Source organism: Podarcis gaigeae, assembly GCF_964106915.1.
Source record: "Podarcis gaigeae genome assembly, chromosome: 2".
Lineage (NCBI taxonomy): Eukaryota > Metazoa > Chordata > Lepidosauria > Squamata > Lacertidae > Podarcis > Podarcis gaigeae.
Genome location: NC_139679.1, coordinates 83,443,447 through 83,457,460, shown reverse-complemented (window position 1 = coordinate 83,457,460; position 14,014 = coordinate 83,443,447). Strand labels below are relative to the sequence as shown.

The following is a 14,014-nucleotide window of genomic DNA, read 5'->3' as shown; positions in this document are numbered from 1 at the left end:
GCTTACCTAGCGCTTTCGTTACATATATTTGGGTGCCAGGTAAAATCATTCCTTTTCTCCCAGGCCTTTGGCTCATTAATCAATCTATGGCCTTTTAAACTGTGGGGGTGTTATTATTTCTGTTTGTTACTATGTTGTGCATTTTTGTGTTTTTATATTGTAAACCACCCTGTGATCCTCAGATGAAAGGTGCTGTAGAAATAATAATAATAACAACAGCAACAACAATAATAATTGACAAGCAGCCTTTGTGATAAACCATAAATAGGTAAACCTTTGATTTAATTGAAGCCAGTGGAGCCTTGGTGTTGACTTCTGTCCATGTATGATATTACCTGGTGCATATCTATAGCTAACTAATATGGACAAAATGAACAGACATTCCACTATCTCCCGGTTTAGAGCTATTTTGGCCATAGCTTCCATCTTTACTGGTTTGTAGATGATAGTGTTTGAGACAATATCTTCTAGAGTTCCTGAATTTGCCCTGAGGCAATTAGTACCTTGCAGGAACTATTTTTGTTCTACATTAAAACATTGCTATCCATTTGATAGATTATGTTTTTCCAGCTGTTCTGTGGAAATTGAGGACTAATGACAAGAAACATGCAGCTTCTAAGTTCAACACTGCAAATACAAAGGAGGCAAGTTTAAAATTACTTCCTTCACTCAATCCGAGGTATTAACTAATAATGAACTGAACGTTAACATTCTCTTGAATTCTATATTATTTATCAATACAGTTTGAAGGATCTAACTAAAGTATTTTATTGCATGTATCTTTCTGCTGTCTCATTCTATTTATTCATCATTATATGGCTCTTTTGACTCTTTTAAGTTAAGATGTACTGTTCTTATGTATACGTACCATTGGCAGAAGACTAAGCAGTGCCCATCGCATGCTAATTAATAAAGCACATGTTTTCAATTTCTTTGTATTTGGCACAATTATGTAATATTGGTGTATATAGTAAGTTTGTATGATATGGAGACGTAACTCTGCTACTCCCTGTGCATGCAAGCAAATTAGGGTTCAAGACACCCAAACACAAAATGTGTCTTAGACAAGAGGTTGTATCACTTGGAGAGCCACTTCTCTAAAATAGGAAAGTATGTTAATAATCATTTTTAAGTAAAATTGTAGTGTTATTAGATGTTTCATTAATGCAGAGACTTGAAGGCCAGTTCATTAATAAGGACTGACCTCTTTGATTCCTCCATATGGCCCCATCTCCTCCTATAAACCAGTGATCAGTGAAGCATGACATTCTGTTTTGATTATTCATTGTAAAATAATAAAATTTGTGACAATTCATATTCCAAGACATGGGCATACTAAGCAATTCAAGCCATATGTTCTATAGAATTTTTTTAAAAATTCTGTGATCCAACGTGGTTGTATTCTTACACCCGCTTTCTATAAATATCTGGAAAGATGCAAATGATATATTTAATAGCAATTGTTTAAAATTATGTATGGGTCTCCTTTTCTAGTAGGTTAGGTCATGATTCCACACTGACTGTACTGTACTAAAGCTTCAACTCCCTGGTTGTAGCATGGACAATTGAAGACTGACAGATCTTGACCCTGAAACAACCATGCATCTTTCTCCCAAACCTGCTTCGACTGGCCACAGCTGTTGCAACTAGGGCTTTTTTTCCAGCCGGAACTCACTGGAACTCAGTCCCAGCACCTCTCTGGTGGGTGCCAATGCCATTGTAAGAGAACAAGGGAGGCATTCAGGGTGAGATCCGGCACATATTTTTGTAGAAAAATAGCACTGGTTGCAGCCATTCCACTGACCGGTACACCGATGGGCTTGGCTACCAAGACTGATGTTGGCAGCAGCGAAAAAGAGATACATTTAACCCACACAACCGTTTATGGACCACACCATTCAAAGATATAATCATGCCATTTCTCAGTTGTGTCATTATAGATTTGGATTACTGTACACTGTTAAGTTCATTCAGTGAATACTTTGTGGAACAATGAAGGTGCTTGGAAATTAGTTGGAAAAATGTTTAGACCGTCTTGTGCCTGTAAATAATTGCTGAACAGTCTTTTTTTTACATACCTTTAAAAATATGATGTGCATTGTGTTTTAATCCACATAATAGCATTATTCAAGGAACTGGTTAATTTGGTTGAAGGTGATCTGGCATGGCTTGCTGATTGAAGAAGAGTAACTGAAGAGAAGATGGAGAGCTTAAAGTTCTCATCTTCCTGTCTTTTCTTCTGGCTTCTAAGCAGTTAAACAAGACATTCCTAGCCATAAGAAACAAATAATTGAGGCTCTGTGCAGAATAGGCAGCATGGGGGTGGGGGGTTTCCTCATTATGACCTGTTTGTGAGTGGACTTCCAATAGACATTTGAAGTGAATTCTCCTGTCCCTTGCTGAATTTTATTTTTCAAATTTATAAACTGCTTTACAGCCTAAAGCCACTGAACCAATGTAATATCATATAACAATGAGATACAATAAAAGGTCTGAAAACAATTGAAACCACTCCAACAAACTCTAAAGACAGGAAAACAGCCTCTACAAGTGCAAAATCAATAGTCTATAAATGACAGGGTCACACCTCTGGAAAAGTCTTAAACAAAAATGTGGGTGAGTTATTCCAGAGGGCTGGAGCTGCAACACTAGAAGTCCAATTTCTTATACAAACAAAGTGTGTTGTCAGCAATGACCCATCTGAGGGACACAGTTGGGTCGAGGCAGTCCCTTGAATAACCTGGGCCCAAGTTGTTTAGGGCTTTAAAAGTACAATATTCAGTTGTTCCCAGTAGCATATTTGCAGCCAGTGCAGTTCCTCAGCAGAGGTGTTAAATGGAGTTGACAGGATACCCCAGTCAACAATTTAGCTTCTGCAAGATGCACCAGTGGTTAAGTCCACAGGAAGCCTCACATAGGGTGCATTACACTAATCCAGTCTTGAGGTTACCAGTGCCTGGACCACCGATGTCAAGCTATCTTGAGCTAGGAGTGGCTATAGCTGACTTACCAACCCAAGCTGGTAAAAGGCACTCTTAGCTAGTAGAGGATGCAGTGGAGGCACCAAAGTAGGCCTTCTTTGTCACCTCTCACAACATATTAAGCACAGTTACAGTGCTCTAACCAGTGTTCAGTCAGCTTCAGCACAAGATTTCTGCCACTTGCCTTCTAGTCGTCTTCCAGTCTGTTTCATCACTCATAAGCTCCTGGTGTACCAGTGAGCAAAGTGAACTCCACAGCACCAAAGAGGGCACTTGGGAGCAATCATGTTGATGGCCTGCTTCATCTCCCCATTCCAGAGTATTACCAAGGCCGCAGCAGTATTGCTAGCTCTCTCCGCTGGAAAATTCTCCAGAGCATTCAGGAATCTGCCGGGTTCCATAAGTCTCTGAGAACAAATTTCATTGGTTTCCCAATGCACAATAATTGCCACAATAAATCCAAAATGCACCATGGTCCAGCCATGACAACCAGGTAATTTTAAGTACACTGCCTGTGTGACCCTTGACTGATGTGATCATAAAAAGCAACAAGGAAAGTCTTGTTTTTTTCAAACAATGGTTGTGAATTAGCTGTCAAAAGGAGAATGTGAACAAACCAGTGTAAGCTTTTTCTTGTATGTGTGTTTGTGCGTGCGTGCGATCTCCTGGAGATCATTTAGATCCATTGAAAGCCCCCATTTTGCCCTATTTACACCACAGACTTCATTCAGTGTCACCCTACAACACTTGAGTTGACATAGTTGAAAATAATTGCTAATTCCTTTGGCAAGAGGAGTTGGCTATGTCTTGGCTAAAAAATTGAAAAGCTGAATTTTATTCAGCTAAGTTACTTCAATTTATGATATGAACTTCTACACTTACCATTTTAAATGCACCATATAGTACTTACTCTACTCACATATTTATATATGTTTTCTGCTGAAAATGTATTCTTCCCAACAAATAGGATAGTTATTTAGCCTTAATCCTCACAATCTCAGTTCCAAGTGTGCAATAAGAGTGCTTCAGCTTCCTGAAAACAGCTTTAGCCTGTTTACCGAATCAAAGTTTCCAGGATGTTTTAAGGAAAACCATGGTAGGTTAAGTATGTGACATGTTGCAGATTCTTTCCCTTAAGAGCTGGCAGTGAATTACAGTGGCTTCAGTTCTTTCAGAGCCCCAAATCTAACCCAGTGAGTCCTTTTGCCCTTTCTTCAGGAATTCCTGGATTCTTCTCATCACCACCTTTCAAATTGTATGGTTTTGCCTTCCAGTATAATAACATCTTAAAAAACATTTCCTACTTTCTTCCTTTTCCTCAGAGCTGTGAAGTTGCATAACTCACAGTTTTCCCATTACTTCTCTCCCACCTTGCTGAGGCTTTCTCTGCTAGATGTTTTGTTTTCATCCCACACTGTGATAAAAGCTCCCAACTGTGTGCCTCAGTATGCTGGCCATAATAAGGCTATTGCTGCTGTTCTTTGGCTGTTTATATACCAGCAAGGGTGGAGCTGGTGCTCCCATCACTCTCTTGTCTCCATGCCAGGCAATTTTCAGCCTTGCTGCTTTTACATTCAGCTGGGATGGGGCCAGCAAGAATTGTAGATGCTGAGTCGCCTTTCAACAGCCCCTGACATGGCCGTTTAAACTCAACTATAACGTTGTGTGTGGATATGCCTTGAATGTCTTGAACTACCATGGAGCCTACCATGATCTGTTGTAGGGATAGATGGCAACTTTCAGATGTTGGATTACAATTCTCTTTGTCCCTGGCCTGCATGACCAATGGTCAAGGATGAAGAGAGTTGTAATCCAACAACACCTGGAGGGCACAACATTGGCCACCCTGAATCTATTGAGTAGACCTATGGAGGAGTCTCCCAATGATGGTTATATTATTATGTTGGTTTGTGGTGTAGATATATTCTCTTTTGGTTGTGAACTGGCATAGCTGGTCTATTAATCTTCTGTTGTAAGAGATTTCTCCTATTGGCTATGGGAAGGGTGGAAAGTCTCTTTTTATCTCATAACCAATAGCAAAAGCCTTCATGCATACACAAGACTCTGTACCAGATTCAATGGGGTGTGCACAGAATTGCAACCCATTGGGAGTTCCAAGACCCTTTTCACATCATTGTCCCCATGCCCCTTGAAGCCACGTCTTAATGGTGGATTACTCTTTGGAGTGACAAATCAGGCAGACTGTGATGAACACTCAGAAGTGCTTGGAATTCCATATAGAGCCCAGCCTTGTAAAGATTAAGGGGTCAATTCACATTCATTGCCAAGTACAACAGCTCCTGTTTATTTCAAAGGGAGCTGAATCGAACGTTATGGACATAATTCTCTAGGTACCAAATGGAACCTTGTTCAAGCTCCCACTGAAATGAGTGGAGGCTATGTGTAGACTGTACCCTTTGTGCATAATGTATGTATTACTTATTTGGAAAATGCTCCCCTCATATGCTTAAACCCAGGGCTGCTTCAAACATGGTGACTTTCCTACATTATTAACATTTCTGTGTAGAAAAGGCAGTCTGCAAACCACTTGCACATTATCAGACATGAGAAATCACACACTAGTTTTGTTTTTCTTTTTTTCTTTTTGCTGTGGATAACTAAACACACTTGATTTGCATGCGTTTTGTCTATGTAGAAAATTCATCACATTTGAAGTGGCCTCAGACATCTCTTTGAGAATAAGAAATCCACTGAAACGAAACTATTTTCTTGATTATCCTCATGCTTAAATGATATGTTACATGCAGGGGGGTGGGGAACAGCCGTTAGTTCTTCAGTAGCCTATTTTTTTGCACATTTCTTCAGAATAAAGATGTTTTACTTAAACGTGTTGAAAACCAAAGATGATTAAATCATTGCAAAGAATGTCAAACTTCAAGGAGTTTATGTTAGTATTACCTTTTATCTAAACTTGCATGCTGCCTTTTAACCGACACTTGTTTCATTGCTTGCTTATCTATTCCCTGAAGTAAATATAAATATGGAAATTAAAATGAAGGCTTGGCTCCAGACTAACAGCACAATCCTGACCATGTCTATTTAGATGTGAGCTCTGTTGAATTCAATGGGGCTTACTCCCAGCCCCAGGTAAGTGGGATTAGGATTGCAGCCTTAGTCATGCTTAGAAGAGACCTATTGAAACCAACAGGATTTAAGTGCTAACTATTGATTTCATTGAGTCTAACTTTAGGCATGACTAAGTGTGGATTGAACCCAAACCCAGCATCTGTTATATATTGTTAGATAGCGGAAGGACATGCAGTTCTAAATGTCCTTAATCCTTTAAAATGTATCTGTGTGCATTTAAAAAGTGTTCTCTGAATTATGTGTGTTTAATGTGCACTGCGGTTAAACTACTTGTTTTCTCCCTGCCTGCTCTTTGAAGATGCCAATTAGGAATAATGGGAAACAAGGGGTAGGCTAAGCATTGCAGTGCATTCTTGTTTACATCTGTGTGTGATTATTTCAGTCTAATGTTTTAAACACTTTGGCCCATTCATGCTCTCACTGACGTTAATTGGGTTTTGCCATTAGCTTTAATGGGAGCAGGAGTGGGCTTTGCACTCTTGTTTTCTGTTGTGTTCATTGCATTCCTTCTTGTTTGTGAACTGACCACCCACCCATGCATGTGTTTGCCAGGTATATTTATTTGTGCTGTTCCACCAAGGGGCTTGTTTCTTCTTATGTTTCAGGTTAAATATTGGCAGTATGAAATGAAAAAAAGAGGGGAAAGGATTTTGGGTAAAACTGTCTGTTAAATGCATTCTCATCTTACCTAAAACAGTATGCATTAAATCGTTCATAAACTGTTTAATGCAGTTATTAAATTAAACCATATTATATGTTAGTTTATATTAAGTTGTTCAGGACCGTTTTTCTAAACAAGAGTCAGAACCTAGCAGTGTTTCTCTCTCTCTCAAGTTAGCATTTTATTTCCTAAGCCAGGGTGCTATGGATTCCCTCCAAAAACATGTCCTTGTTATGGGAATCATTGAGAAAACATTGCCAACTAACAGGCTACCCATAAATCCTTTCGTCGTATGAAGTCTGGGACTCCAGAATCAAGTGAAGCTACCTGAAATGGTAGTGATTTCTTTCTGTTTTCTTGGTAAATTTAACAGGCTCACGAAGCTGAGGAGGAGGCCCGAATGAACCCTGAATTTGCTGACAGGATGAAACAGCTTGACAAAGAGGCAGCCTACTATAGAGACGAATGTGGCAAAGCTCAAGCTGAGGTTGACAGACTTCTAGAAATCCTCAAGGAAGTAGAGAATGAAAAAAATGACAAAGATAAGAAAATTGCTGAATTAGAAAGGTAAATTCCTCATCATTTGTGTTTTCTCAGCAAATGCCTTTTACATTCATCTGTGATGAGAAACAATGGCAACATTTTTCTAACAGAAGAATAACAAAAAAGCAACCAAACAGTGAATGAATTCTTTGTATATCTGTTCTGATATTTTTCAAGGCCAGGAGCAGCCCTTGGTGTCTTCTGGAAAGACAATATTTCTTTAAAAGAAAGCAGGCAAGGAACTCCTATTCCTTATGTTGTGGAGGAAGGGAAAGGAAGAATGTTGCACAATACATAGTATGAAGTACTCTGCACTCACAAAAAATACACTGGGTGAAGTGGAAATTGGTACTTAGGTGATAGAATATTGGAAGTAAAATAGAAATTGATCCTTGATACATTTATACTGTGCTTTTTGGGGGGTATGCAGGGGTATGCATACCCCTAAACATTTTGTGAATCTAAGTTTCGCCTCATTAAGGGGCAGTAGGAGTAGTGAGTAGGAAAATGAGAGTACCCCTAAACATTTTTTTAGAAAAAAAGCACTGCATTTTTAGGAATATTTTTAACAAAAATGTAAAGTTTTGCACAGAGAACAAAATGAGCAAGAACAGACCGGTTAACTGAATAATTTGTGCTTTGCTGAAGAGATTTAGATACAAATGAGGCGCCAATATGATGCTTCATTGAAAGAGATTTTGTTACAAGTGAGACAACAATATGATGCTATCTGTGAGCTATGCTATTTCTGGGCTATTTTTTGTTTGTTTTTTTAAGCTTGCATTCAAGTCTTGATGAAACAAGACAAAATCAGCATGGGTATGAGACTCTACAAATGAAGACTGATTTGGAAAAACTGGAAAAGATTCAGTCATGTATGATGATGAAGGCAACTCTGCATTATTGATTATTTAGATGTTATAGACCACCCTCTTCTGAATCTCTGAGTTGGCCAGTACAGCAGTCAAGCCTGCTGCCTTGTCTCTGCTATTGAGGGCTCCAGGGCCATGCGACATCAGCACACGCTGTGGCGTTCTCACACTGTACATGCACACCACGAGGCGTACTGACATGTCATGCTCACACCCCGTGGCTTGTGCACATGACACAAGCATGCCCCACAACATGTGTGCACATCCACTGGGGGATTTTGAGGGGGCCCAATCCCCTCCTTGAAATTTTTTTTGGGGGGCTCTTGGCATCCCTCCAAATGACATGCCCGGTAGCAGTACTACAAAGAAACAAACAAAATTCTTCAAATTGTCTAAATAGTGTACATAATTAATAGTCCTGGGGTTGTATCCAGCCAAGTTGTCCCATTAATGCAAGGATTTCCACTTGAGCAACAGAACATCCCCTCCCTTTACTCCTAAATGCATCCCCCCAAAAAATCTGTACTGGGTTTCCCTCCAGCCCTCTGGAGTAGATTTGGGGTGAGCGCACAAAAAAAAGGAAATCAGTGGCAATAAGCACACTTGTGGGTGAAGATTTCAAGTTTTATTAGTTGTACAGTGGTACCTCGGGTTAAGTATTTAATTCGTTCCGGAGGTCCGTTCTTAACCTGAAACTGTTCTTAACCTGAAGCACCACTTTAGCTAATGGGGCCTCCTGCTGCTGCCGTGCCACCGGAGCATGATTTCTGTTCTCATCCTGAAGCAAGTTCTTAACCTGAAGCACTATTTCTGGGTTAGTGGAGGCTATAACCTGAAGCTTATGTAAACCTGAAGCGTATGTAACCCAAGGTACCACTGTACAGCAAATATTAGACATAAAATGCAGCAACAAACGTACACAGAGCCTACTTGGACTAGCTGTTCCCAATCTCTTTGCGACCACTACTTCCTTGGTTCCATAAATTCACCCCCCATGCCTGAATAGTGGTTTGCACAACCCACTAAATAAGAAGATAACACAATAAACGTGAAAACAGTAACAATTAATTGCTCATTTATTTAAAATCCAGTTAAAATTGTTTAGTTTAATTAATTCAACAAAACTGATGCTCCATTGATACCAGCTTTTCAAAATCTGATAATCATTTACACCTTCAGTGCCCCCCTGCCACTTACTTGCTTCTCAGTGCCCCCCTGGGTAATCCCTCTGCCCCCAGGAGGCGGTACCACCCACTTTTGGAACCACTGGCTTAGACTAAACAAGGCACTTAAACTGAGCACTTAAGCACAACTAGAATAAAACCCTTCACAGTCTGCTTCATTCTTCTGTTCCACCTGCTGTCTGCCTACAGGAGTGACATGCCCAAGGTCCTAAAGACCCTCCCATAACGGTCAGAGGGATGAGTTATGAGACTGCAGGTGCACCTATAGTCTTATGATCCTGATTCTCTAGGTTACAATATGTGACTTCACCTAGCTGGTGTGTAGAGATAACCACCTGTCAATCATTTATGAACTTCCTGTTTTGCATTCCTTCAGCAGTGCTGACTAGCAGAATATGTTCCATGTTTTTAGGACTCCAGCCTACAACTTTACAATATGATACCTGCAAAGCAAATGGTTAATCCTGTGCCTGGGCACCTTTGAGGACTTCTAGCTCCTTGTGAACACAAAGTTATGTCCCATAGCAGGATTTTTTAAAATAACAAGTATTTGCAAACCACATCCTTCTACTGTGTGACTCCTGCTAGAAATATCTGCAAAATTGTTGCTAAAAAATGGAAATACTGCTAATAGGATAAAGGAGCCATAGCATGACTCCCCTCTCTCCCCAATACGCAAGGTGACTTTTCCTGCCTTCTATTTTGTGTAGCTGAAATGCTATTTTGTAACTCGCTTGTAGCCTAGAAGTGCAATAGTGAAAATGTGAATAGCTCTTAATTAAATCAGTGCTTGTGGCTAATACTCAACACTCTGTGGAAGAGGGCACTGGTTTTTCTTTTCGTATCCTCCAGCCTGGGAGAATTTTTAGCAAAATAGAGCATCTAGCTTTTAAAGCAATTCACTTGCAAAATATAATCAATTGCAGACAGACAAAATATATGAAAAGACCTTATGCTTTTCTTCATGCATATGAATGTGATTTCCTGAACAAAGTGTGTGTGTGTGTGTGTGTGTGTGTGTGTGTGATTTATGTGAACTTTTTGAACCATTTAGAATACAGAGCCATTTTAAAATTACTGTCACAGACTGGAGAGCAAAGGCAGGAATTCTAATGGGTGGATATTTTACATGCTTGTGCTTCAGTTTCATTCAGAGGAATGAGTCTCAGATGTATGCAGAGCAGGATAAAAACGGGTGGCATATTTCCAATATGAGGTGGTGAGGTGTATCTCTGAGTGACTTTATATGTCTGGTCAGTGGCAGTAAATGGTTACGATGCTCAGTCCAGACTGTGCACTGATATCTGGTTACGCAGTTCCCTGCACTGTGGAGGATTCGTATTAACGTCAATTTCTCAAACAATTCAACAGGACTACATTCCTTCAGCCTGCTTTTACTGCCACCCAGGAACTGGGAGCCTTGTATGCTGAATGATGTGAAAATATTTCCAGTGGAGTAGTTAGGGACTCAATACAAGCTCTTTCCCCATTTGTAGCAAATTATGTGATGAGGCAACTTGGCTCATTTGGCATAGTTGCCTGGATACTGGCTTTTGTACCAATTAGTGGATAGCCAAAATGCAAACGTCCTCAGCTGAGGCACCCCAGCCTTTGCCAGGTTGAATTTCCTCCTCCCCCCTTTACCCAATCTGCCTTTAGACCAGGCAATGTACAAGAGATGGTTCTTCCCCACCCCTCTAGCCACCCATTTCTGTGTTTTCTTCAGTTATTTTAATCTCTGGGCTCCTGGCAACCGAACATTGCTTTAGACTCTTTCTAAAGCTGCTTCTTCATGAATTCTCTTGAGCAAGATGAGAGAGCTGTCCTTGGTCAATTCAGTTCAAGGCGTGTGGGTCCCTATTGGCCCATGTGATTCTCTTCACACATACATAAATGTGTTTCATTTTAAAATGGTGGCATGCTTAATAGTTTTTAACTTTAAATCTGGGATGCATGGAAGTCTTCGAAAACCAAGCTGAAGTACTCCACAACAATCATATAGACTTAAAACAGCTAAGAGTTTTTGAGTTACTGGTGGATGGAATTACTATTGGCCTTAAAATGTAATGAAGACAGAAAGCCTACACACATAAGTTTGGAGATGAATAGCATATTGGTTCTGCCTTAACTTGAAAAAGGTGAAAAAAACACCATGAGTGGACCAGGGGTTTTTTTGTTTTGTTTTTTTTGAAAACATCAGTTTCTCTTTAATCCCTCAACTAGAGCATTTGAAATAAGGGCACAATTGCTAATCACTGTGAATGACCTCTGTTCTTTTACGTACAGCTGCAAATCCTTGTAAGATCTATGACTGAATTTTCCTTTAGTTGTAGAAGGAAGGTGCAGCTTATTACTGACCCCAGTAAAGGTTGGTGCCGAAGTTGAACTGCAGCTTGTAGATGCAATTAGCTGTACCTCATTTGCTAATGGTGGGAAGACAGGGCAGGGGCAAACTTTGAGTATATGCTGTCCTGTGGGAGGCTAACATTTCACACCTTCCAGTGCAGACATAGGGTAAACAAAGTGCTGGGCTTTGGGAAGGAGCCACAGGGCTCTGTTGAGGTCCTAGAGCCCTCCCTTCTCCTTCCCAAAACCTGGTAAGCACTTGCCCTGCTTGGGGAAGGAGGCAATAGGACTCTAGGACCCTGTCAGAGTCCTCATGCCTCCTTCCTGAAGCTGGACAGGTGCTTATTGGGCTTTGAGGAGGTGCCTGCCTCAGCTGTGCACCCAGTACCCCCACATTTCTCTCACTGCCTTAAATCCACCTCTGAACAGGGGCCCTGTGAAACCTAGCTTACCACCTTCCTCATCTTGTGGAACTATTCTGAAAGGATGTGGGGCCCATGAAAGCTACTTGATTAAAGAATGGAATTAAGCCTCTCTCTGACTCTGTGTGTACCCTATGTTTGGTTCCTGCCATTATCTTTCAGCAAAATTTACTGTAGCCCAGCATTAGGAGGCTTAGCAGCAGCAGCAGGGAAGGAAAGCAACAGTAATGCTGTGATATGCAACAGGCTGCTGTGAACTGTCCTTCATTTCAAATTTCCCACAATGCCCCTAGTGACAGGGGAGCATTGTGGCTCCAGAAAAAACCTTGAAGTCACAGTACATTATGACATGCTGCCTCTTCCTGGATAGCTATATCAAGAACAAGATGGCTGCTCCAATTAATCTTTTTTTAGGGGAGCCATATTTCCCCCCATACAATGTCCCTGCTAAATGGGTTGTTGGGGATGGGGGGAAGAACCACTTTTCTATTTGTAGAGTTACCTATGAAGATCTCAGTATACTGCTGCTTCCAGCAGGTTTTTGATCACAATGTCCAGTGAGCACAACAAGTGCTGCATATTTCAGCTGCTTGGGGAAGCTAGAAATGGGAGTTTTTTTTTAAAGGAAGAATGATAATTTCTATAGTTCTCTTAAATACGGTACATTATTCTCTCTCTCTCTCTCTCTCTCTCTCTCTCTCTCTATTTTTTTTGCTAAAAGCAAGCAGGTTTTAAAATATTTTTTCTTTTAAAAATCTGGATGGGCAGTTGATGGAATAGACTTTACAGTCTACTTTTGTAGACATGTACTGAACACAGACACGAATCCGTTCAACCTTAGTCTCTGCATATGATACTGCCATCTTTTACTGCTTTTTAGTTAATTTCTTCTCTTAAAGTATACAAAGGCAGGGAAATTCCACAGTAAACCTTTGCTTGGACATGTGCTAAATAACATCAAACTGAGAGCCCCAAATAAATAATCAACCAACAGGAAATGAAAAACAAGTGCTGTAGTTCATGTTTCACAAGTTGCCTTGAGTAAGGCTGTTCCAACTTAAGAGAGGCTTGTGCCTCTGTGAAGGCAAATGCCTGATGAATGTTCTGTCATATTTTGACAAAATACTTAAGCTTACAGTTCCTTTATATCACCATACTGAAACAACAATGCAATAGTATGGTAGTGGGAGGGACGTCAACTGAAATGTCAGCAGAAAATTCAAGAGAAAAAAACCCGCTGAAATAAAAAAAACCAGCATACCAAATCACTATGCAGCTATTTCTGATGTTTAAAAAATAAATAAATCACCTTTTGCAAAATGATGCAGGAATGTGCACCTGTGATGGCTCTGGGGGACTCTTTTTGGTTTGGCATTAGATAAGGGTTTGTATGTGTGTTTTGGCTAATTGAAAGGACATGTTAAATATTTTTGTAAAAAAAATATTTATCATGCATCTGGTTATTCTCAGTGATGAAGTATTGGTCTTATTCTTGGGACTGAAAAAGATTGCTCTCAGCTTTAGAAAGGTCTATGTTTCCATGGGAAAAAGTGGTGTCTTTGATCAGTGTAAGTGATCAGTACTTGAGAATATCTGACAAAATTCTTTGAACATCTAGCCAAGCCATTGAGCTTCCTTTATTTTTCATGGGTGAAGATGACTTGCTGTATATGAGTCATCCTCAAATCCTTATTTCCCCCAAGCATGAATGCCTCCTGTCAAACATATGCCTTAGCAACTGCCATCAGCTTCATAGTGTTTCACTTGTATGTGTATACACGTGAGAATGTATACATATTCTAAGGTAGCTTTTCCATCATACATAAGCAACATGTTTACTTCCTCCTAAGCTGTTGCTTTGGTCATCACCCATCTTAGAAACACTGTACACTAACGT

The 14,014-nt window shown here is 40.2% G+C and overlaps 1 protein-coding gene across 12 annotated transcripts in view; it reads left to right on the top strand.

Annotated features, from left to right (window-relative positions):
* The window catches only part of ERC2 (ELKS/RAB6-interacting/CAST family member 2), a 505,832-nt gene that overhangs the window by 224,651 nt on the left and 267,167 nt on the right, over positions 1 to 14,014 (top strand). For 7 of the 12 annotated variants that reach the window (XM_083727002.1, XM_083727012.1, XM_083727004.1 and 4 more), the window contains one exon: positions 7,124 to 7,317. In XM_083727002.1, the coding sequence (XP_083583128.1) occupies positions 7,124 to 7,317 (194 nt within the window). Of the gene's footprint in view, positions 1 to 6,387; positions 6,418 to 7,123; positions 7,318 to 14,014 lie in introns of all 12 variants that reach the window. The other 5 variants (XM_083727011.1, XM_083727006.1, XM_083727005.1 and 2 more) reach the window with 1 other exon arrangement.